The following is a 23,085-nucleotide window of genomic DNA, read 5'->3' as shown; positions in this document are numbered from 1 at the left end:
ATTATAACCAAAAATATCTAAAAAATAATTAAAATGTAACTATAAAAATAACTAAAATTTAAAATATATGCTGGAACTAAAAATAAAACATAACTATATATAATTGAAAGTGGTCTTGATGATTGTCTTCGATTGGCTTAAGCCAATAGCACTTACATATAGCAATAGCAAATCTGATAAATTGCGTTGTTTCTGCACGAGTCAATTTTAATGACACGCAGGAAAACAAAAACGAATCCGTATACGCGGTATACATATACTATACATAATGCGATTTGCAATTCGTCGACTCAACGTCGTGGCGCGGCGCGGCGCGGCGTGGCGCGGCGCGGCGCAAGGAAAGGACGAGCAAAAAACGCGAGAGGAAGGCGGAGCGCGCGAGGCGTTTGTATATGAACAAATACTCTTTATTATTATCTTAAAATGGTTAAACGCTTATATTAAATATAAAGGCGGCAAGGTAATGCGCTTTGATTTACATCAATATACAATTCAGAGAATAACACATCACACCGCATCTCAGGACAGTCCGTTTCTTTCTCAAAATCGTAAAACCATAATTCGTGGAAAGACTGCTGCTCACGCAAGATTCACTCGCTCGTGCACGCACACTCGTATCATGCGCACGCAGATGTTATTGTGTATTAGGAATCCTTAATGCGTTATGTCTCTTTACAGTGGAACTATTTCGGTGAAGTGACACATGCCTCTGCGCTTTATGTTATGTAATTTTTTAAGTACATTAATTACGCATTAAGAACACTTTGATTCTCCAGTAATATCAAAACAACGTAAATGAACTAGCGGAATGTTGCTCGTGAGTGACCTCGACCAAACTCCGATTATTTACATTCGATAATTTATGTATCATGTAATACTTGCGCAATTTAACGTGAGTCATTAACTTTTTTTATAACAACACTTTGGAAAAAAAATGAAGAGAGATCAACGAAGATTAATTATACAATCGGACTTTTTTTACCGTAGACAATTAATCACCGATTGTTGTCAATATAATTAGTTCCTACAATTATAACTTCAGTTCGTAGGTTTGAATCCATACATCCCGTATACACGGATTATTTCATTTACGCAAATTCGTAATCTTTAATTATAGAGGTACGTTTGATTTAGATGATGCTTTCATCAAAATACTTTTAATCTCGGTTCGAAATCAACTTCAATGTATAATAAATGTGGATTTTTAAAAGCAAGATGTATCAGTATCTATTAATCCGTTCTATTAATTCTGTGAATCAACGCTTTTGATATAATTTCTTCATGTCTCTTTTTCTATCTAAAGCCTTAGTGTTTTTATCCAAAATTTAAAAATATATAGTTTTCTTTCTTGTTCTCTTCTGTAATATTATAATAATTAGTATAAAAGAAAAACTTTTTTCAAATTTAAATAACTTAAATATGTAACGCAATGAATTAAAAATTTATTGAGTTGAAATTTAAACGTTTGCAAACTTTTCAACTTAAGAGTTGAATGTTAAATTTCAACCTAATAAATTTTTTATATACGCATAACTATCATGTATTGGTTCTCGTTAGTTCATAATTCACATGGTAAAAAAAGTCCGATTATATAATTCATCATCTTTAATCTCATCATTTTTTTCCAAGGTTCAGCAATAAAAAAAAATTACGATTGCATTTGGTCAAAGTCAGTCTCAATGGTAAGACAAGGGCAAGTGCGTAGCTTGCCACATGATCGGCATTACGTGCCCCTCCTGCATAGATATTGTTCGCAACACGGCCGATTATCTCTCATCAATCCAGCTGCGTTTCACGCATTAAGTGATTTAATTTTATAAAATCGTTGTGTGTAATACGGCACAATGTCGGGAGATGTACGTTCTAACGGAGAGTTTGACTAGGCAACTCCGACGTGCGTTATCATTCCGATATATTGTTATGTGTACTTTTTTCCTCTCCTTTCCTATCTCACCTCTTTTCATTACACAACTTTTCGCGTAAAATATCAAACTGGCTAATCGTTTTGCGTTGTGAGATCGGATAAGCGATTACAAAAAAATTATTTTGTTTAATTATATTGAACTAAACAAAATGTTTCTTATAAACGTTTGAATGCTGAAAACGATACTGCAGGCCAGGTCAAATTTCTGACATAATTAAAGTTTAATATGTGCAAAAAATAATTTTTTTATGTTTAATTTTTTTGTAAATAAAATTAATTTGAAATTCTGATCAAAAGTCATGAATGTATTTTTGCAAAGTAAAATATCGTCGACACTGCGATCATAAGATAGAGAAATACAACTAAACTTAACAAAATAAAATCAAGTATCACGTCCGGTTACAAAGCGTTACGCCGTTTTAACATTTTATAATTGTACTTTCTGTATTCAAGAATGTTCGAAAAAAAAAATATAAATATAAATATAAAATTACTATTGGCGATAGTTTCTAATATTATTGATACGGTACTTGCGTCGATATTTTGTAGCCAAAAAATATAGCAGAGCCTGACAGGTTGGCTGAAAATGATCAAAAGTGCTGATATCGTACATCCCTACTGTATATTCTTATATTGCTACACACATACACGCGCGCGCGCGTGTGTGTGTGTGTGTGTGTGTGTGTGTGTATTTGCGTAAATTTAGCAGAATTTATCATGAATTATACTACAATTGTTTTTTTCATCGTGTCTTTAGCTACAAACTACTAATTATAAGTATATATGTACTATTTCATCGCGGAAAATTTGCTATCTTATAAAAATTTTAAATTTAAATTCTCTATAACATGGCTAAAAAAAAATAAGATATCAAAATTTTAAAAATGCATTTTATAGATGACAGACAATGCATTCATGCTTTCTGATCAGAATTTCAAGATAATGCTAACTTTTTCCACACAAAAAATTTCAAATAAAATTATTTTACATTAAACATTAAACCTTAATTATTTCAGAAATTTAACCGCTGATGAAATTTAGTTTGTGGCATCTAAAATTCTATAAAAAACGTCTTGTCGAGTTCAAAATAATTTTTGACTATAAACTAATGTTACCAACGATGGCCAAGTGTTACACAGCGCTGTGAAAATCTATTTCTAGCTGTAAGTCCACGTAAATATAATCTTAGTGATATTCTTTCTTGTCCTTAATTAAATAGCACGCTTTGCACTCTCTCATTCTATCGCGTGTTATGACTAGACCGTCGAAACTCTTCACTCATGTTTCGGCCGGGCCGTTCTTTCGCCGTTTGTCGCCACACGATCGTCCAACTGACGATTTTTGGCCTGCTGAGCCCGTAGCTGAGCTCGTTTCAAGAATGTCATTAATTGACTGGACTGATAAAGCCAACTGGCCTGAAAGGTCATAACGATCATACGAATAGTACCGCAGAATATGAATATCTATTAAATTCAAGATCGGAGTCTTGAAAAGCTGTTGTGCACTTACCACCATGATCATGCAGTTTATTAAAATGGGTACGGAGAAAACAATGGATATGAACATGCCTTGCGAGTCGAAATACTGTTGTCTAGAAAATATCCTGCGAAAGTTGTTAAGGAGATTGTTAAAACAAAACGAAAGAGACAAATAAAAGAAAAAATTACTTTAATATGTCGGCACACGGCTGCATTTTAATACATACATCCAGTTTGTCGCCGCAACTTCATTAATACTTTCTGAGAAATAAACCAAGAGTACTGGAACAGCAATATGATAATGTTACAGAAACTGAGCAAAAAATCCACGATAAATTACAGCAAATACTTACGGAGTACGAGAAACAAGATTATCTGAAAATTCGCATGATTTCTCGTCATTAACGCGGTCATCGTGACGGCAACGTGAAAGGTCAATAGCGCAGCCAGCCATGGATCCCTCCAATCGATCTGCAACAATATATCCATACAAATTATAATGTTAACGCTTTAATCCAAAACGACTGGTTGCGCCTTCCAGCAAAAAAAAGTAGCTTTGCAACTGTTGTAAGATTCTTTAATACATGATTGGTTCTTACTCTTAGTTCTTTACTGAATTTAATTATATAAATTTATATACAAATCTTACAACAGCAAAGTTTCTCTGAATCAATAAAACTGATCGATTGAGACTAATCTTTAAATGGAAAGGCAATCGCGACCGCGCTTATCTTATCTCCTTTCACTACGTTTAACAGTGCCGAAGCAAAAAGAGTATAACACACACATTTCTCCCTCCTCTTTCCTTCTTCCTTTCCCCTCTTTTCCTCGTCTGTCTCACTTTCTCTTTCTCATTTTAACAATTTATTTTTTTGCATAACTGGTAATCTTGCAAAAAAAGAGATGAAGAAACCACTCGAAAGCATGGCACACGATAATCGTTTAAAAATATCCAGAAAGATTCTGGAGAGAACCGAGTTGCATACCGGTCGCGTAAATATGTCAATATTTTACATTCTTAATATAAACGATATTTAATAAGGAAAATATAAAATAAAGAAAAAAATGAGTAGAAAAGAAGGTAAACTTATGGTTTTCTACGAAAAACTTTCTTTTTAAAGAATTTTTATTACAATAATTTTAGTAACAAACAGTCTAATGTAACTTTTTGTTACAAAAGCATCAGAATAAAAGCTCAAAATGATAACCTTGAACTTTCAATCATTTATTAATGCGTTTAATGAACGATTAATGCATAGATAATAAAGAAGTTTCTCTATTGATATTTCTACAAACTGTTATGATTTGCTCGTTTAAATATCTTCTGGCGTCGTTAGATCGTGATATTTTTAAAGTAATTCCATAAGAAAAAATCTAATAATAAGAAACTAACATTGTTATTACATTATTAAAAAACCAATTTTGTAGTTATTTCTCTAAAAAGGACAATCTTTTTTGTAACAACTTTCAAGCTTCTTAACTTAAAAAGTATTTACAAAAAACAATTTCATTATAGTGTTTTGAAAAGCTTTCGAGGTAAGCTATAATAATATGTAATGGAAAATTGAGATTTCCACTTAAGAAATTAAATATTATCAATTTAATATTATCAGTGCTGATTAGCATTTCTGAAATCCCCTCATCTCGAAACAATGAAAAATTTGTTGCAAAAAATATTACCTTAGACAAAGTTTAAACCTGGATCTCTCTACATTCCATGTCTTGTTAGTCCAGTTCAACTACCAAGACACTTGGCAATATTTATCGCAACAACATTGGTATTCAGAGAAGGTCTTGTAAAGCCAACGTATAATGATATTAGATTTAAGATCATGAATTGTGTACAATTTAAATAAAAGAAGAGTCGTATAGTTATAAAAAAATTTGATGCTGAAATAACGAAAGTAACGATGCGCAATTCAAAAGAATTGAAAACTGTAAAATCACATAAAATATTTCAGCATCAAGATTTTACTATGACGGCCCTTCTTCTATTTAAATAAAAAATTAATTCAAGTGGTACGTATTCAGTAATTCTTTTGTTCGCCGCGTTTTCGCGAAGAATCACACGTCTTTGCGATGTCCTTGAAAAACGGAGCAGATATGTGACAAAAATAGAGCGCCGATGTAATCAACGATTTTTCACTGTTGCCATCGCCGCCGTTTCCTCGTTCAGAACGATAAGAGGGTCATTGCATCGCCGGATGCTGATTGGATTCTATTCTTGCTTCCCGTCTGATTCGCGTCTCGTCGCATATGCAACGCCAATAAGATAAGAGAGTACCACGAACAAGCCTCCAGAGATCGATGTCGACGATAATGACATGCATAACAATATTGCGTCGGCCGACCGCGCCGACTGTGTCAAAAACGAAAGTTGCCGGAGCAGCGAATGTGGATATTGCCGGCTGGGAATCTGGAACGTGAGGATGTTGCATCGGTATATTACGCGACGCGAGAAAAAATATGCAAAATTACGTAAACAGGAAGATCGAAAGTGAGTAATGTTCTTAACTTTTCAGAAAAATAAAATTAAAAAAAAAAGTTTTTCTTCCATTTCTTCGTTTTTTCTCCGAAAAATACGAATTTTATTCATCAATTACTTATTGAAGCTCTTAAACATAAAAAAAATCTTAAAACCATTGATGTGTATAGAGAATAATAAAAATGATAAAATCTTAAAAGAAAAAAAATCAAAAAAGTACAACAGGAAAATATCGGAAGTCCTTCTTTCTCTAAATTTCCAAAAATTTTTTTGGGTTAACAAAGAGAGGATTATACTTTGACATTACGAATTTTACAGAATTTATTACTCAATATATTTATCACTGATTCACGGTGCAATTCTTGCCAATACGTAATAATTTACGAGAAATAATTGTTTGAAGTTTTTCGCATGTTTTATGTACCTAGTTCATAAAACTGTATATAAAACTGAGTTCGAAGTAGTAATCGTGATAACAAGTATAACAAGCAAGTGAGCAGCTGGCAAGATGAAAGTTACAAGTTCGAGTCCTGCTGTTCCCAAAATTTTTCTTTTTTCACATTATTTACTTTACAATCAAGTGAATAAATCAATAAATAACTCAAATATAAATTTATTAATAAATTAATTAATAACTTTATTTTGGACAAAAAATTATTAACATTTATATAATTATTAAAATTATTCGCATTTTAAGTAAAATTACCAACTGTAAAGAAAAATACTAATTTGTTATTCAATAGAAAAATAAACAATTATTTTGAAATTATATAGCAAAGTTTACTTATTATTATAAAATTATATAAAATTACTAAATTAGATTATAAAATTATTAAATTATATAAAATTAATTTCAATATAAAATTACATTACAATAATATTAATCATTGCTTTCGAAATTTTTACAAGCTTTGGTTCACTTTACAGTATTCAGTCTGGGAACCCACGCGAGAAAATTGTACTACTTTATAAAAACTAATTTTTTAATATTTAATGTTCTAACACCTGACTACAACATTTTAATTTTATCCTAAATATAATCAAATATCAAACTGATTAATTAACGCCGGCACTCTTTCAAGAAAAGTAATGTTATGTAAACATTTTATAAAAGCTATACATAAATTTTTCTTTTAGTAATATAATATACAAATACGTAAATGTATAAATAAACGTAGAGTACATGTACACAAACAAGAATGATGAAAGAAGTAAGAAAGGAGTTTTAGAAATCGCCTTCTCTTCCCTCTTTCTATTATAAAAAAAGAAACGCAAACCTAAGCCAAAAACTCACCTACTTTCAAAACAAAGACTGATATTAAATAAGTTATCAAACAGCGGAAGAAGGAAAATGTACATGAATTCATTCATATTTATAAATGTGTTGTATACCACAAGAAAATAATAAATAAAATTTACGTAATTTATGTACGAAATACGAATTAATTATGCAACAAAATGTAGAAATTATAGTGGTCAGACAACTCAGCGTCGGAATGTCAGCACTATCTTAAAGATGCAAAGAAAAGATCAATTTAACATACCTATTTTGTAAAAGCTGAAATTTAGTAGAGTACTAAATTATTTAATGTCTCGTCATATACGACCAAAATGAATAATATTACGCGCGTGGCTCACGGGCGCGGGCTTGCGCTACCCCGTGTGGAAATTTATCCGGGCGTTCCATAAGTTAGTACTGGCCCCGTATAGGCATCACTGAGGCATCCAAAATAAGGGTTGCCAAACTCACGCCCATTTAGGACCTAGTTAGAATACTATAATTTAGGCTTGCTTAGTTACAGCCCGTATAGGGCCCAGTTTGGTTTAGATTTTTCTTCCAAAGTAGTCGTACTTAAGCTTGCCCAGTTACAGCCCGTATAGGGCCCAATTTGGTTTAGATTTTTCTCCCAAAACAGTCGTACTTAGGCTTGCTTAGTTACAGCCCGTATAGGGTCCAGTTTGGTTTAAATTTTCCTCCCAAGACAGTCATATTTAAGCTTGCCCAGTTGTAGCCCGTAAAGTACTTAGTTTGGATTTTACTTTTATTCCAAGATAATTATACTTAAAAAATATGTTTAAATAAAAATTTCTTTCTTTTAAAAATAAGCAAAATTTAACTAAATCATTTTGTAAATCTAAAAAAATTATTTTTTACAGAAAAGAAATTACTATTTGTTTTAACGCATTAAAGCTCACGACCAGATCAGCAAAGATAGCTAAAAAATAACAATTTGAAATAGGCCCGGAATGTAAAAAAAAATATTATTGATGTAAAAAGCACGTTGCAAAAATCAATTTTGCAACTTATTTGTTTATAACAATTATAACTATAACAATTGAGAAGCGTCATGTCTGTTTCTTTAATAATTTTTCCCGTAGAATCGATTGGCGCAATCAGTTTTCCGCTACAGTCAATTTTAATAATTTGTTTATAACAATTAGTTGCAAAATAGATTTTTGCAACGTGCATTTTACGTTAATAATGTTTTTTCATGCTCCAGCACTATTTTCAATTATTATTTTTTTACTATCTTTACTGGTTTGGGCATGGGCAAAAACAGGTTTTAATTATTTATATAGTTCATATAGTTTATTTTTAAAATATTTAAAGCTAAACAATCAAAGGGCTAGTGAAAGTGTTCGCGCAGTACTCAACGCGCAAGTTTCTTGCTGTTCAAATCAACTTTAGTTCAAATATAACTTTTTATTAACGATATTCCAAAAGTACGATTAGCTCAGTGTCAGCGTATTAAATTAAGGTTCCGAAAATCTTAGGTTCAAATTCAGGCGACGCGTTTTTAAAAATTGTAAAATAATGCGCAATTGTACTTACAATTAATAAAATAAAATCTTATATGCGAAACAGTAAATACAGATTGAGCTATAAGGATAGTAAAATCTGTTAAAAAAACTAAAAAAGAAATTTTTATTTTTTTTTTAATAAAAGAAAAACGGGCTCAGACTTAAATTTTTATATTGGTCGAAATTTGGAAACCGATGCAAGCCCTGAAAAAGAACGTGACAATCCAAAGTTGGGCCAAGATAAGTGTCCTAACTTGGGCCTCAAACAAAGTAAGGGAAGCTAACCTGGCCCAGTTTACAGCCTAGACAGAATTTCCACACGGGTACTATCCATCCTAGGTTTCCGTTGTACAACTTTTACATATAATTAAATAGTATTATTTTTAAAATATTATTTTTCAATAAAAATGAAAAAATAAACAAATAAAAAATTATATAACATAACATTACAAATAATAAATGTGTGTGTGTGTGTGTGTGTGTGTGTGTGTGTGTGTACAGCGTACGCACGCACGCACGCACGCACGCACGCACACACAGCAGAAGGAGTTTGAAATCGTTAACCACTGTGGAATTTACGAATCACAGGGTTTCTGAATCTCCTGTAAAATACATTTGCACACACGTACACACACGCGCGCGCGCGCGCGCACACGCACACATGCACACACGCATATACACACATACGCATATACACACATACGCACATGCACGCACGCACGCATGCACGCACGCACGCACGCACGCACGCACACGCACGCACGCACGCACGCAAGCACACGCACGCACGTACTCACACGCACATACACACACGCACATACACACACGCACGCACATACACACACGCGCGCACACACACGCACGCGCGCACACGTACACGCACACGCACGCACGCACGCGCACACACACACACACAGCAGAGGGGGTTTAGAGTCATTAACGACTGCACAAGCACGCACATCGCACATGCCTTCCTACATGCACTTTTATCACAAAGGAAAGTCCGGTAAGTTTTTCTCATGTCCTCGTCGTGGACCATACACTACTGCAAAACCTCAATATTTAAATGATCATAACTCTACGAAAAAAAATTGTAGAGACCTTTCGCGTTGTTCTCATCTCAAAAAACCCTTTTAAACGAACCCTCACACGACCCACAATGCATTTAAGATTCCCCCCCCCCCCGTTCCTCACTCCACAGGGATGACAAAATGGGTATTTTTGGTGTTATGTGTAGATTGTGTGATACTATTGTAACCCTATAAATTTCAATCAGAAGTTATTTTTTATTAAGTACTTTCCGAGTTATGACGCTTGAAAGTTACAGTACACTACAGCTTTCAAGTCTCACAATTTGGAAAGTACTCAACGAAAATAAACTTTTTTGTTGGGTTTTGGAAAGGTCTTGACACCAGTTATTAAATTCTGGAATCAAAAATAAGGTATTCCATTTAAAAAAGTTAATGTGATTTCGATCTGATTTTGGCGACAACATCCAAAGTCAAATTGATAATATTAGTAAATAGATCTTTTGAAACCCTACAACTTTTATCTGAAACACTTTTTCCTAAAATACTCAGTTTTCGAGATATTTGACCGTTTCCAAACTTTCTCCCATCACTGTATATCCACATAGCAAAAAAAATCTGTGAAATCTCGTCAAAATATTATATCGGAGTAAAACAATATCTCAAAGATATTTTATAGAAGTTTGTATACAAAAGATGTTAACAATGTCCGCACTTAACAACATGTACCATATAGATATCAATTTAAATAAAATATATTCTGACTTGATTCTTGAGCTTACTTCTGTCATTATTGTAACCGAGAAATAGGAAGTAATTCGTTACTTATAACGAAGTTACAGTTAGAGTTACTTCTTTTGGTAACTGAAACTAAATTCATAGTTACTTTACATATTTCAAACTCATTGGTCAATTTAGGTTGCATTTGCAAACACCCGAGTGGCGTCATGTATTATTTTATTTAACAATCAGAAAACAACAAAAATAAAATTATATATATATATATATATATATAAATAGCTTTAATGTGATTGGTTAGACCTTAGAACACAATTCATATAGATTTATGTGTACATATAAGTAATTAATAAAGACATATGCATCTTACATAATTAAAGATACTTTGCGTGGGTGCTCTTCAGCAAATGACGCAAATAAACATAAGAGTTATTTTATCTTTGTTCTTTACTGAATTTTAAGCAATAGCGTCTCTAAATTTGACACCATGTTCCAATATAAATCAAATAATTGAGCAATATTAAAAATGTAAAAGTCTAATATTGAAAGTATCAATGCTTTAAAATGTTGTAAAAAAAATAGAAAAATACCTAAAAAGTAACTTCTCGTTACTTTTTGAACAACTGTAACTATAACGAATTATTTTTTAAAATCAGTAACTTGTAACTAGTTATTTTTACAAAGTAACTTTTCCAAACCTCTATTAAGTTGGACCCTCCACCAGCAAAAGTCGAGTTTGCACTGGGTCAAAAATTTAGTGCTTTTTAGGTGCTAATTTAGTACCCTAGTCCAAATTTTGGTGCTCAAACCGTTTAATAATAATTAAAAAAAAATGAGGGATGCAGCTTAATGGCAAGTTGGACCCCCTATAATAAAAAAAATATATATAGTGGTCACAAACACAAAACAAGTACACTAAAATTTAGTGCTAATTTAGTGCTCAAAGAAACTCCTAAAATAAATTAAAAATATATAATTGTTTAAAAAAATATCACTATAAACCCAACGCAGCATTGCGATCTCGGAGAACAACATTTACAGACCATCAAATTTATATGTTTTCGGTAGTAAAATAACATGGAAAACACAAATAATCAAAATATAACAAGATTCAAAATTATTAATATAATAATAATTATTAATTCATCTTGTCCGATAGCGCAAAAAATCAGTTATCAGATTGTCGAATTTGACGCTTGTAAAAATTATATACTAAAATGTTATTTAGACATCGGAGTATCTAAATATATCAATTTCGAATTATCTACTCACTGCAAATTGCTGAAAAGTAAATTGTTTATGCGTGAAAAGCACGCGCTGCGCTCTAACTTTACTCTCCAGATAGTCAGAGAATTTGATGCTTGTAAAAATCTTATACCAAAATGTTCTTTAGACATCGTAGTATCAAAATAAATTAATTGCGAATTTGGTGCTCGCTGAAAACAGTTTAAAAATAAATTGTTTATGCACGGAGAGCACGTGCGGCGCTCTAACTTTACTCTTCTGATCGTCAGAGAATTTGGTGCTCGTAAAAATCTTATACCAAAATGTTTTTTAGATATCATAGTATCAAAATAAATTAATTGCGTATTTGATGCTCGATGCCAACTGTTGAAAAATAAATTGTTTATGCACGGAAAGCACGCGCCGCGCTCTAACTTTACTCTTCTGATCATCAGAGAATTTGGTGCTCATAAAAATCTTATAACAAAATGTTCCTTAGACATCGTAGTATCAAAATAAATTAATTGCGAATTTGGTGCTCGCTGTAAACTGTTGTAAATAATTAGTTTATGCGCGGCGCGTACCCTCCGCACGTGAAAAATTTATTTACAACATGCAACGAGCACTAAATTCAAAATTGATTTATTTCTAAAGTAGGATGTCTATGGAACATTTATAAGATTTTTACAAGCACCAAATTCTCTGACTATCTAGAGAGTAAAGTTAAAGCGCGGCGCGTGCTCTCCACGCATAAACAATTTACTTTTCAGCAATTTGCAGTGAATACCTAATTCGAAATTGATATATTTAGATACTCCAATGTCTAAATAACATTTTAGTATATAATTTTTACAAGCGTCAAATTCGACAATCTGATAACTGATTTTTTGCGCTACCGGACAGGATAAATTAATAATTATTATTATATTAATAACTTTGAATCCTGTTATATTTTGATTATTTGTGTTTTCCATGTTATTTTACTACCAAAAACATACAAATTTGGTGATCTGTAAATATTGTTCTCCAAGATTGCAATGCTGCGCTGGATTTATAGTGATATTTTTTTAAACAATTATATATTTTTAATTTATTTTAGGAGTTTCTTTGGGCACTAAATTAGCACTAAATTCTAGTGTACTTGTTTTGTGTTTGTAACCACTATATATTTTTTTTATTATAGGGGGGTCCAGCTTGCCATTAAGCTGCACCCCCCTATTCTTTTTTAATTTTATTGCTAAACGGTTTGAGCACCAAAATTCGGACTAGGGTACTAAATTAACACCTAAAAAGCATTAAATTTTTGACTCAGTGCAAACTCGATTTTCGCTGGTGGGGAGTCCAGCTTAACAGAGGTCTTTTCCGTTCCTGTTGTAACCAATAGGACTTGGTTGATGGCATGTGTGAATAAGGATGTGTCCAAAAGAAACAGAGTGTTTATCGCGATAGGAACATGATTTAAGTAAATTAGATAATTTAGAAAAAATTAAATTAGGAAAAAAGGTATAGAAGCAGGTAAAGCGTGGGTGTACAAGGACGTTAAGAAATAAATAATATTTAAAAGACATAGAAGCCGGTAGAAGTTAGAGTAGAAATTAGACAGGATAATATATATAGCACAGAGGCAGTATAGATAAGGCAGAAAAGGAGGAAAAATAGCCAACGTGAATAAGATAGAGTATTGAGAATAATAAATAATTAATATATAATTAATATATAATTAATTTTAGAGGAAAAATAATTAGTTTCTGTGAAGTTAGCACCTCATTTTTCTGCACTGCAAGTTTTTATGTAAGTTCTATTTGCACTTTCAGTAGTTTTAGAATTCCTGATAGTTTATAACAATAGTTCCGCCAAAATAATATTAAAAATGATAATTTGAAAATATAAGGTGCCAACTTCGCGTAGCACCTCAAGTTTTGAAAAAATTGATTTCGACTATAAAATTCTATAGTTCTCAAAGAAGTTCTAGAATTCTTAATAAGTATAAACTATAGTTCTAGTCATTAAATATTTTCAAAATATTTTTTAATTTTTTTGTCCAGATTAAATTTCCAAAAATTGTTTTTGAATAAAATTCTATAGTTCTCGAAAAGTTCTAGAGTTTTCAATAAGTTACATTAAGTTCTGACTTATATATACATATTTAAACAATTTTTAAATCCGCACGCTGACACCGCACTACAAGAGTAAAATACCATCTTGTTGAGTTCTGGACGAGTTATTGGCATTTTTCCGTAGTTCCGCAATAGTTCTAAAGCTTTCTATAGGTTTCGTCGAGAGTTTTCGCTTTTAACCATTTTTTAATCATTTTTAAACCCGCAAGCTGGCAACACACTACAAGAGTAAAGTAAAGTTTCGTCGACAGTTTTTGCCTCTAAACATTTTTTACTAATTTTTAAACTAGCGCGCTGGCACCGCACTACAAGAGTAAAATATCATCTTCTTGTGAGTTCTGGACAAGTTCTTGGCATTTTTCAATAGTTTCGCAATAGTTCTAAGTCAAAAAGTCGCAACAAGTTGGTACTACACTCTTGTAAATGCGGTGCTATCGGGTAGGGTAGGTTTGAAAATTAGTTAGAAATAGTTAAAGGCAGAAACTCTTGACAAAACCTATAAAAAAAACTTTAGAACTATTGCGGAACTATCGAAAAATGCCAAGAACTCGCCCAAAACTCGCAACAAGATGGTACTTTATTCTTGTAGTGCGATGCTAGCATGCAAATTTAATTAAAAAACAATAGTTAAAGACTAGAACTCTTAACGAAACCTATAAAAAGCTTTAGAACTATTTCAGAATTGTCACAAAATACCAAAAACTCGTTCAAAACTCGCAACAAGAATGGTACTTTACTCTTGTTGTGTGGTAGCAGCATGCAAACTTAAAAATTATAAAACACAATAGTTAACGGCTAGAACTCTTGATGAAACCTATAGAAAGCTTTAAAACTATTGCAAAACGATCTAAAAATGCCAAGAACTCGTCCAAAACTCGCAATAAGATGATACTTTACTCTGGTAGTGCGGTGCCAGATTGCGGGTTTAAAAATTATTAAAAAATATATATATATATATATATATATATATATATATAGTTATTGAAAACTCTAAAACTCTTCGAAAACTATAAAATTCCATAGCCAAAATCAATTTTTTCGAAACTTGAAGTGCCACGCAAAGTTGGCACCTCATATTTTCAAATTATCATTTTTAATGTTATTTCGGCGCAACTATTGTTATAAACTATCAAGAACTTAACAATTATTGAGGGTGCAAGTAGAACTTGCATAAAACTTGCGGTGCAGAAAAATGAGGTGCTAACTTCATAGATAATTAAGGTAATAAACTACCCACGTAGCACAGCATGGTTTCAAATACGTTTTTAAAACGTATCCATAGTTTCATAATCGTAAAGAATCACTAAAAAACGCTTAAACAAAAACGTTTTTGAAACCATACTTTAAGAAACGTATTTTTTACGTTTCTGCTGTAAATACAGTTAAAAAATAGTACTGTAAAAAAGTAATATTGTAAAAAACAATTTTTTAAGATTAAAAAAAATAGAAATGTTTTTTAAAGTAAAAAAAATCAAGAATCTTTCTCAAGAATTTTTTCCGGAAATTTTCAAGCGGTCACTCATTCAAGTCGTAATCGTAAAAGAGTATAATTTTATATACGAGGTGTGATCAAAAAGTAAGGTGACTTTTTGAATTTCGCGCGCTCTGTACACTCTAATTTCAAAATTTTTTTTTGTGTTGGTACACTCGTCACGATCATATGTTCACAGTTTTGACTATATAGCATGTGTTGTTTTTATGTGAGAGCATAAAGGTTAGACTCGTGTTTGCGTGCTCGGCGATTTTTTGCTGTTGAAAATAATGGAGCAGAGAGTTTGTATTAATTTTTGTGTAAAAAATAGTATTAAGTGTTCAAAAACTCTTGAAATGTTGACAGTGACGTACGGTGAGTCAACTTTGAGCAAAAAAAATGTTTATAAATGGTATAAGTTATTCCAAGAAGGCCAAGAAAATGTTAACGATGAACCTCGCTCTGTACGCCCCAGCACGTCAAAAACCGACAAAAATATTCAGGAAGTGAAAGAAATTGTGTTGAAAAATCGTCGAATCACGATTAAAGAAATAGCTGATGATCGATTAACATATCGTTTGGCTCATGCCAATCAATTTTAACGGATCTTTTGTGTATGACACGTGAGTCAGCGAAATTCGTTCCAAAACTGCTTAATTTTGATCAGAAGCAGCGTCGCATGAACATCGCCCAAGACATGTTGAACGACGTCAATGATGATCCTGATCTGCTCAAAAGGGTTATAACTGGTGAGGAAACATGGGTATATGGTTATGACGTCGAAACCAAAGCCCAATCATCCCAGTGGAAGAGCCCAGGAGAGCCAAAACCGAAAAAGGCACGCCAAGTTCGTTCGAATGTGAAGGTTTTGCTCACAGTTTTCTTTGATTACCATGGCGTTGTGCATCAAGAATTCCTACCACAAGGTCGTACGGTAAACAAGGAGTATTACCTTGAGGTTATGCGGCGTTTGTGTGAATCAATAAGAAAAAAACGTCCGGAAGTGTGGAAAGAAAATTCATGGATTCTGCACCATGATAATGCACCTGCGCACACGTCGTTACTACTGAATACTTTTTTGGCCAAAAACAATACTATCATGCCTCAGCCACCGTATTCACCAGACTTGGCCCCCTGCGACTTTTTCCTCTTCCCAAAATTGAAAAGGCCTATGAAAGGACGAAGATTTGCGACGATTGAGGAGATTAAGGCTGCATCGCTGGAGGAGCTCAAGGCAATACCCAAAAGTGCATTTCAGAAATGTTTTGACGACTGGAAAAAGCGCTGACACAAATGCATTGTATCAGAGGAGGATTATTTTGAAGGGGATAACATAATTTTGGATGAATAAATAAATATTTTTTTTATAAAAATGAAAAGTCACCTTACTTTTTGATCACACCTCGTATGTTTATATAAATAATATGCTTTAATTATATGTTTCATCTTTCAATAACATATATTGACTCGATATACATGTGTTCGCAGATCAATTATTAGGCATTAGTTCGCAGCAGTCTTACAGGTCAAGCAGCGTTCGGCGAGATTACAACTTGAATGGGGGTAACTGCTTGAAAATTCCAAAAAAATTCTTGAAAAAGATTCCCAAACTTTTTTTACTTTAAATAACATTTTTATTTTATTTAACATTAAGAAAACTATTTTTGACAATTAATTAGAAATTCTGAAAAAATAGAAATTTTAAAATTACTTTATCCGTAAAAAAAAACGTTTCTATAATGGTTTCTTAAACATTTTATCGGAAAAAAAAATGTTTCAGTTAACGTTTTTCTCAGTGGTCATTTTAACGCATAAGAAACGTTTCTAGAAATCGGTAATAAAACGTTTCGGAAAAACGTTTATAAAACGTTTTTGAAACGTATATGTGCTACTTGGGTAAAGAGTGGATAGAAAGAGAGATTAGAATTATTAAATTTTGAAATATTTTCAAAATGTATGTTAGAATTTAATTATATATATTTCCTTTTTGTTCTTAAACTTAAATATATTGTCACACGAATGTATGTATACTTGAATTTGTTTGTTATTTAACATTATACATTTCGAAATAAGCAAAATTACACAATAACGTAGGATTCTCTGCATCAAAAAGCTTTAAGTATTCTGCAACAATGCTTTAATAAACCTAATCGCCTCTTTCAAAGTTTTCATATCAAAGTAATTTTTCGGCATGTTAGATATAGTTGTACCACTAATCTATAATTTACATTTACATTACATGTTTTATAGATTTTTTTAACTAAATAGTTAAATAATTTAAAAAAAGCTAAAACTAAAAAAATATTTTTTTTAAACTAAAACCCGAGCTAAAACCAATTTTTAAATGTATTTTTGTGTATGAAAGAAAGGGCTATATTATTCAAGTTTCTCTTTCATCCCTGCAGTGCCGTCACATTTTTATCAATAATATTCTAACGAGTAAAGCTTTTCATTGGACCCTCTCAGATTTTAACCGCATATGGTTTTTCCGAATCTATTTCAAAGGAAAACAACAACCTAAAAAGATTTTCGCCTAAGAATAAGCGGTTTGCTGTGGACATAAAAATGAATTTTGGAGATTTTTCAGTATCTTATTTTCCCTATATTTGAAGTCGTAGCTCATGAATGACTGAATCAATTTTCAATTACAGAGAAGCATTTGAAAGCTAAAAATTATACAAAAATTATGAAAAAAGAAAAAGTTAAGAAAAAATTAAAATTAAATTTTAATTGTTAATAAACTTTTATTATCATATCTATTTTTTATTTTTCATAATTTTTACGATTAGATGACGATAATGATGACACATCAGTTCTTTATTTTGATGATCACAATTCATTTTGTTTTAATGCGCATTGTATTTTGAACAACCATTGCGTATCTTGCGCAGTAAAACCTTGCTTTATAAAATGCGCTTGGTATAAACTATGTTATTGCTTTAATCATGATTTTTTTTTTAAATCGATACTAATAAAATTATTTAATAGACAACTAGTCGTAAGGTACTAATTATATAATTTCCTGACAACTGTGATTTTTTAAATCTATTTTCAAAGTTCCAAATAACCATCCATTTAATATGCCACCAAATTAAAAACAGCGAAACATTCTCACATAGCAATGAATCTCCTTAGGATATCCTATTTTGATCAAATTGATTCTATTCTAATCCAAAATGTAGAATCATCCATAGAATGTCCTTAGGACATTAGTAATTGCCATTAAAGTCCTTAGTATATCTTATTCTGATCTGAAAAAAAAAAAATTTTTTTATTGCTAATAATATACAAACCCCAACAGCACAAAACGTCCTCGGAACGATCCTGAATCCGTTCTGAATGTCCAGGAACGTGAATGGGATAGATTTAGAGCGTTACATCTCTCGGACATCCTTAGGACGTCCCTAGGAACGTCTGGATTATAAACACGTCAAACGCGTATGATTTTGATAACTCCTATAATTTTTTCATCTACGAGATTATTCTATTTAGCTATATGTAAATACTTAAGTTTTTGAATAGCATATATTAACTATTTAAAACTTGTGCTTTTGCTCTTTTGATTTTCAAGTTCCAAATTTCTATCTTAAACACAGTACTATTGAGAAACATAAATATTATCGATAGACAAAATAAGTCCATGGATGAAAAAACCTCGATTTATATCCCAATAAGCAAACAATATTTCTAAATGTTTTCTAAATGTTTTTTTAATAACAATTTTGTCATATTTAATTTAATTATTGTATTATATTGGCATATATTTCTAGTTGCATTATTCTTATTTAAACAAATAACAGAAGTTATTTCAGATGTTATTTCGCATTTGTAAAAATCACTAAAAAAAAACTATAATTTTATATATATTTATACAAATAATATGCTTTAATTATACGGTTCATCTTTTTAATAATATATATTCACCTAATCAGTTATATAAACATATTAGCATAAATTGTTCACAGATCATCACGAGGGATCCAGTTCGCAGCAGTCGTAGAAGTTAAGCATCGTCCACCGCGGTCACAACTTGGATAGGTAACCACTTGAGAATTTCCAAAAGAAAATTCCCAAAATTTTTTTGACGAAAAATGTTTTTTCTACGATGTCTAAGGAACATTTTGATATAAGATTTTTACAAGCACCAAATTTTCTGACGATCTGGAGAGTAAAGTTAGTGCGCGGCGCGTGCTCTCCGCGCATAAACAATTTATTTCTCAGCAGTTGGCATTGAGCACCAAAGTCCCAATTAATTTATTATAATACTACGATGTCTAAGGAACATTTTGATATAAGATTTTTACGAGCACCAAATTTTCTGACGATTTGGAGAGTAAAGTTAGTGCGCGGCACGTGCTCTCCGCGCATAAACAATTTATTTTTCAGCAGTTGGCATCGAGCACCAAAGTCCCAATTAATTTATTATAATACTACGATGTCTAAGGAACATTTTGATATAAGATTTTTACGAGCACCAAATTTTCTGATGATCTGAAGAGTAAAGTTAGAGCGTGGCACGTGCTCTCCGCGCATAAACAATTTATTTTTCAGCAATTTGCAGTGAGCACTTAATTTAAAATTGATATATTTTGATACTTTGATGTCTAAATAACATTTTAGTATATAATTTTTACAAGCGTCAAATTCGACGATCTGATAACTGATTTTTTGCACTATCGGACAGAAATTAATAATTATTATTATATTAATAACTTTGAATCTTGTTGTATTATGATTATTTTCGTTTTCCATGTTATTTTACTACCGAAAACATACAAATTTAGTGGTCTGTAAGTATTGTTCTCCAAGATCGCAATGCTGCGCTGGGTTTATAGTGATGTTTTTTTAAACAATTTTTAATTTTTAATTTTTTTTTAGGGGTTTCTTTGAGCACTAAATTAGCACTAAATTCTAGTGTACTTGTTTTGTGTTTGTGACCACTGTATATATTTTTTTTATTATGGGGGGGGTCCAGCTTGCCACTAAACTGCACCCCCCATTTTTTTTTTTTAATTACTGCTAAACGGTTTGAGCACCAAAATTCGGACTAGAGTACTAAATTAGCACCTAAAAAGCACTAAATTTTTGACCTAGTGCGAACTCGATTTTCGCTGGTGGGGGGTCCAGCTTAATAGAGGTTTAGAAATCTCTTGACAGACATCTGTAGGACATCCCTGAGATCAATTTTTGTTATGTAGGTTATAATTGATTAAAAAATAAAAAATAAATATAATAAAAGTTTATTAACAATTAAAATTTAATTTTAATTTTCTCTTAACTTTTTCTTTTTTCATAATTTTTGTATAATTTTTAACTTTCAAATGCTTCTCTGCAATTGAAAATCGATCCAGTCATTCATGAGCTACGACCTAAAATATAGGGAAAATAAGGTCCATATACCAAAAAATCTCAAAAATTCCTTTTCAGCCACAGCGAACCGTTTATTCTCAGGCGGAAATCTTTCTAGATTGCTGTTTTCCTTCAAAATAGATTCGGAAAAACCATATGCGGTTAAAATCTGAAGGGGCCCAATGGAAAACTTTACTCGTAAGTAATAAATATTTAATAACTTTGAGTCTAGAATCGATTGAACAATATATTGACGAATATAATTCTTAAGTTTTTAATTTAAAATACTGATTATTAACAAAGTTATTGTAAACAATGTAAATGGGAGACCGTGATATACTACTCTCTTTGCTAATAATATTTACTATACTTTCTATTATTTCCAAGAATATTTTAAATCTGTATTAAAAATTTTTTTAAATTTAGTTTAATTAGACATTTTTTAAAACTACGCAGATTTGTGCAAATCGACATTTATATTTAATCAAAATATTTTATTATAGGTACTACGTTTCATGCTCGTATCTTTTTCATAATTGCCGGCAACATTTTTAATAATAATTCTACGTTTTTATTGATTACTCTTTTATAAGTGTATATTATTTTGATTCGTGTATGTTTTATTAATAATTAATACATGCTACAGTTTATTAATTAATAATTAAACTATTACAAGTAAATATATGTCATGTAATTATCATAAAAACAAGTATTTACAATAACTACACCTTTAGAATATCATAAATTAATTTTAATAAGAATCTTTTTCGCGTGCCATACGCTTGTCAGCGCGTAGGCTTATCTCTTGAATTCTGCATATATTCGCAGATATACGAGACATACAGTTTTAACGTCGGTTCCGGTCTATTAGAAGAAATTTTCCTAAGCAGAGTTACTCTCGGTGGTTTGCCTTTGCTTTCCAAGAGACTAAGAATATTCGGCCAGAAATATTTCAAAATCCTCTGCGTATCTGTCCAAGTCACGTGCGCGATCTCAATCGCGATATGAATGAGCATGCGGTAATTGGTTCTTGGAAGAGGAAAAACAAGCAGACTAACGCGTCTAGCATGTCTTGACAAACTAATTTCCATTTCCACTAATAGAGATTAAATATAGATATCGGTTTTATTTACTCTTTATCTTTTTCTGTTCTAAGAATTAAAAAAAGATAAAGATTTAAACTGAGATCAAAGTTAATCTACATTAGTGGAAATGGACATAAATATCAAAGTGGTGCGAGATTAAACACGAATCACTCGCGTACTGTACTGTTGCTTTCTCGTCTGTAACTTCGCCACTGCGATCGAAAACGAAAAGAATTTGCATCTAAGCTTGCTCGCAGTCAGCTGACGTTGATTCAATCGAGATGTGTCGCTCAAGACGTATAAGAAAAAAAAGGAAAAAAAATTAGACTGGTGATAGATTATCGGTCTGTAGAACGGGAAATGACAAAGACGGCAGAGCCGCAATAAAGTGAAGGAAGAAACGGAGACGGAAGAACAGAGGGAAGAACAGAGAGAAAAACAAAAAGAAGGAAATAAAAAAGAAAGAGAGAAAAGACAGTCAGGCGAGACTCGCGATTCACGACACTCACACTTTGTAGAAAGGGCCAGATGCCGTCGATGCTGTCCGTGGCGGTAAATAGACTATTAAACGACTCGTCGTTTGACATCGTGTACCTCTGGTGATGCGCGGGTCCTCGCACGGATAGTACGTACTGCGACAACTCGAGTGCCGGTGACGACGACGAGGACTGGGTGGCGCCGAGATACGGGCGGTGGTAGAGAGGAAGGCGAGCGCATCCGCGCGATTCCGAGGATCCAAACACACCACCGTCGCGTAACGTCCCCGTGATATCCCACCGGCGGGATAACTCGCGACTGCTCGCGACGCTCGCGATTAACTGAATGATTGACCGAAGCGGACCGAACCGAACCGGGCCGAAATGGATGATGGGATCGGTTCGCCTGCGCGAATGCAGCGAAGGCTTGCAAAATGCGATAACGCTAATCAATGCAAGTTGTATGTCATTGTACCATAAAATTTGTATTATAAAATATACACGAGGATATATCTATCTATCTGAAGTTTGCTGTATTTCAAAATTTTAGATCAATTACATATAAGCCGTTTGTTTTCTGTTCCTGAACTCCCTGAATTAGTGTGCACTTAAAATGAAATATATACACCGTTTGTTTTCTGTTCCTGAACTCTCTAAATAAGTGTACACTTAAAATGAAATAGATAGATGTTTCAAAGTTAGCGAAAGCAAGAAGGAACGTTCCAGTGCAGTCTAGTGCAGGAATAGAAAACAAGCCTAAGATATGCCGTGTATTACATTATACGATTAACTAGTCTTGTCTGTGCTGTCATTCTTTGAAATTTAAGTATTTCAACTCCGGCAAACATTTATTTGAAGTTAGAATAGTACTCTACAGCTTTGCTTAAGTCTATTTCGACCACGACTTG

The 23,085-nt window shown here is 32.3% G+C and overlaps 1 protein-coding gene across 2 annotated transcripts; it reads right to left on the bottom strand.

The window, feature by feature from the left end:
• Positions 1–385: 385 nt before the first annotated feature.
• Positions 386–22,713, bottom strand: LOC105197637 (transmembrane protein 18). Of its 2 annotated transcripts, none has more exons than XM_039458145.1 (5): positions 22,211–22,713; positions 3,756–3,873; positions 3,630–3,684; positions 3,434–3,527; positions 386–3,339 (listed from the first exon to the last, which is right to left on the bottom strand). In XM_039458145.1, exons 1-5 carry the CDS (start codon positions 22,286–22,288, stop codon positions 3,199–3,201), a joined length of 486 nt encoding a protein of 161 aa, XP_039314079.1. In that variant the 5' UTR covers positions 22,289–22,713; the 3' UTR covers positions 386–3,198. The 2 variants fall into 2 exon arrangements, with proteins under 2 accessions (XP_039314079.1, XP_039314081.1); XM_039458147.1 differs by lacking the exon at positions 22,211–22,713 and adding an exon at positions 4,052–4,070 and having other exon boundaries at positions 3,131–3,339.
• Between the last annotated feature and the right edge of the window lie 372 nt (positions 22,714–23,085).

Source organism: Solenopsis invicta, chromosome 15 (assembly GCF_016802725.1).
Source record: "Solenopsis invicta isolate M01_SB chromosome 15, UNIL_Sinv_3.0, whole genome shotgun sequence".
Taxonomy (NCBI): Eukaryota; Metazoa; Arthropoda; class Insecta; order Hymenoptera; family Formicidae; genus Solenopsis; species Solenopsis invicta.
This window is presented reverse-complemented; position numbering and strand designations above follow the sequence as displayed.

Coding starts and splice junctions, on each gene's coding strand:
- LOC105197637 (XM_039458145.1), bottom strand. CDS start 22,288: ATGTCAAACGACGAGTCGTTTAATAGTCTATTTACCGCCACGGACAGC. Junction 3,528..3,629: donor GTTGCGGCGACAAACTGGAT/GTATGTATTAAA, acceptor CAACTTTCGCAG/GATATTTTCTAGACAACAGT. Junction 3,340..3,433: donor TAAACTGCATGATCATGGTG/GTAAGTGCACAA, acceptor ATGACCTTTCAG/GCCAGTTGGCTTTATCAGTC.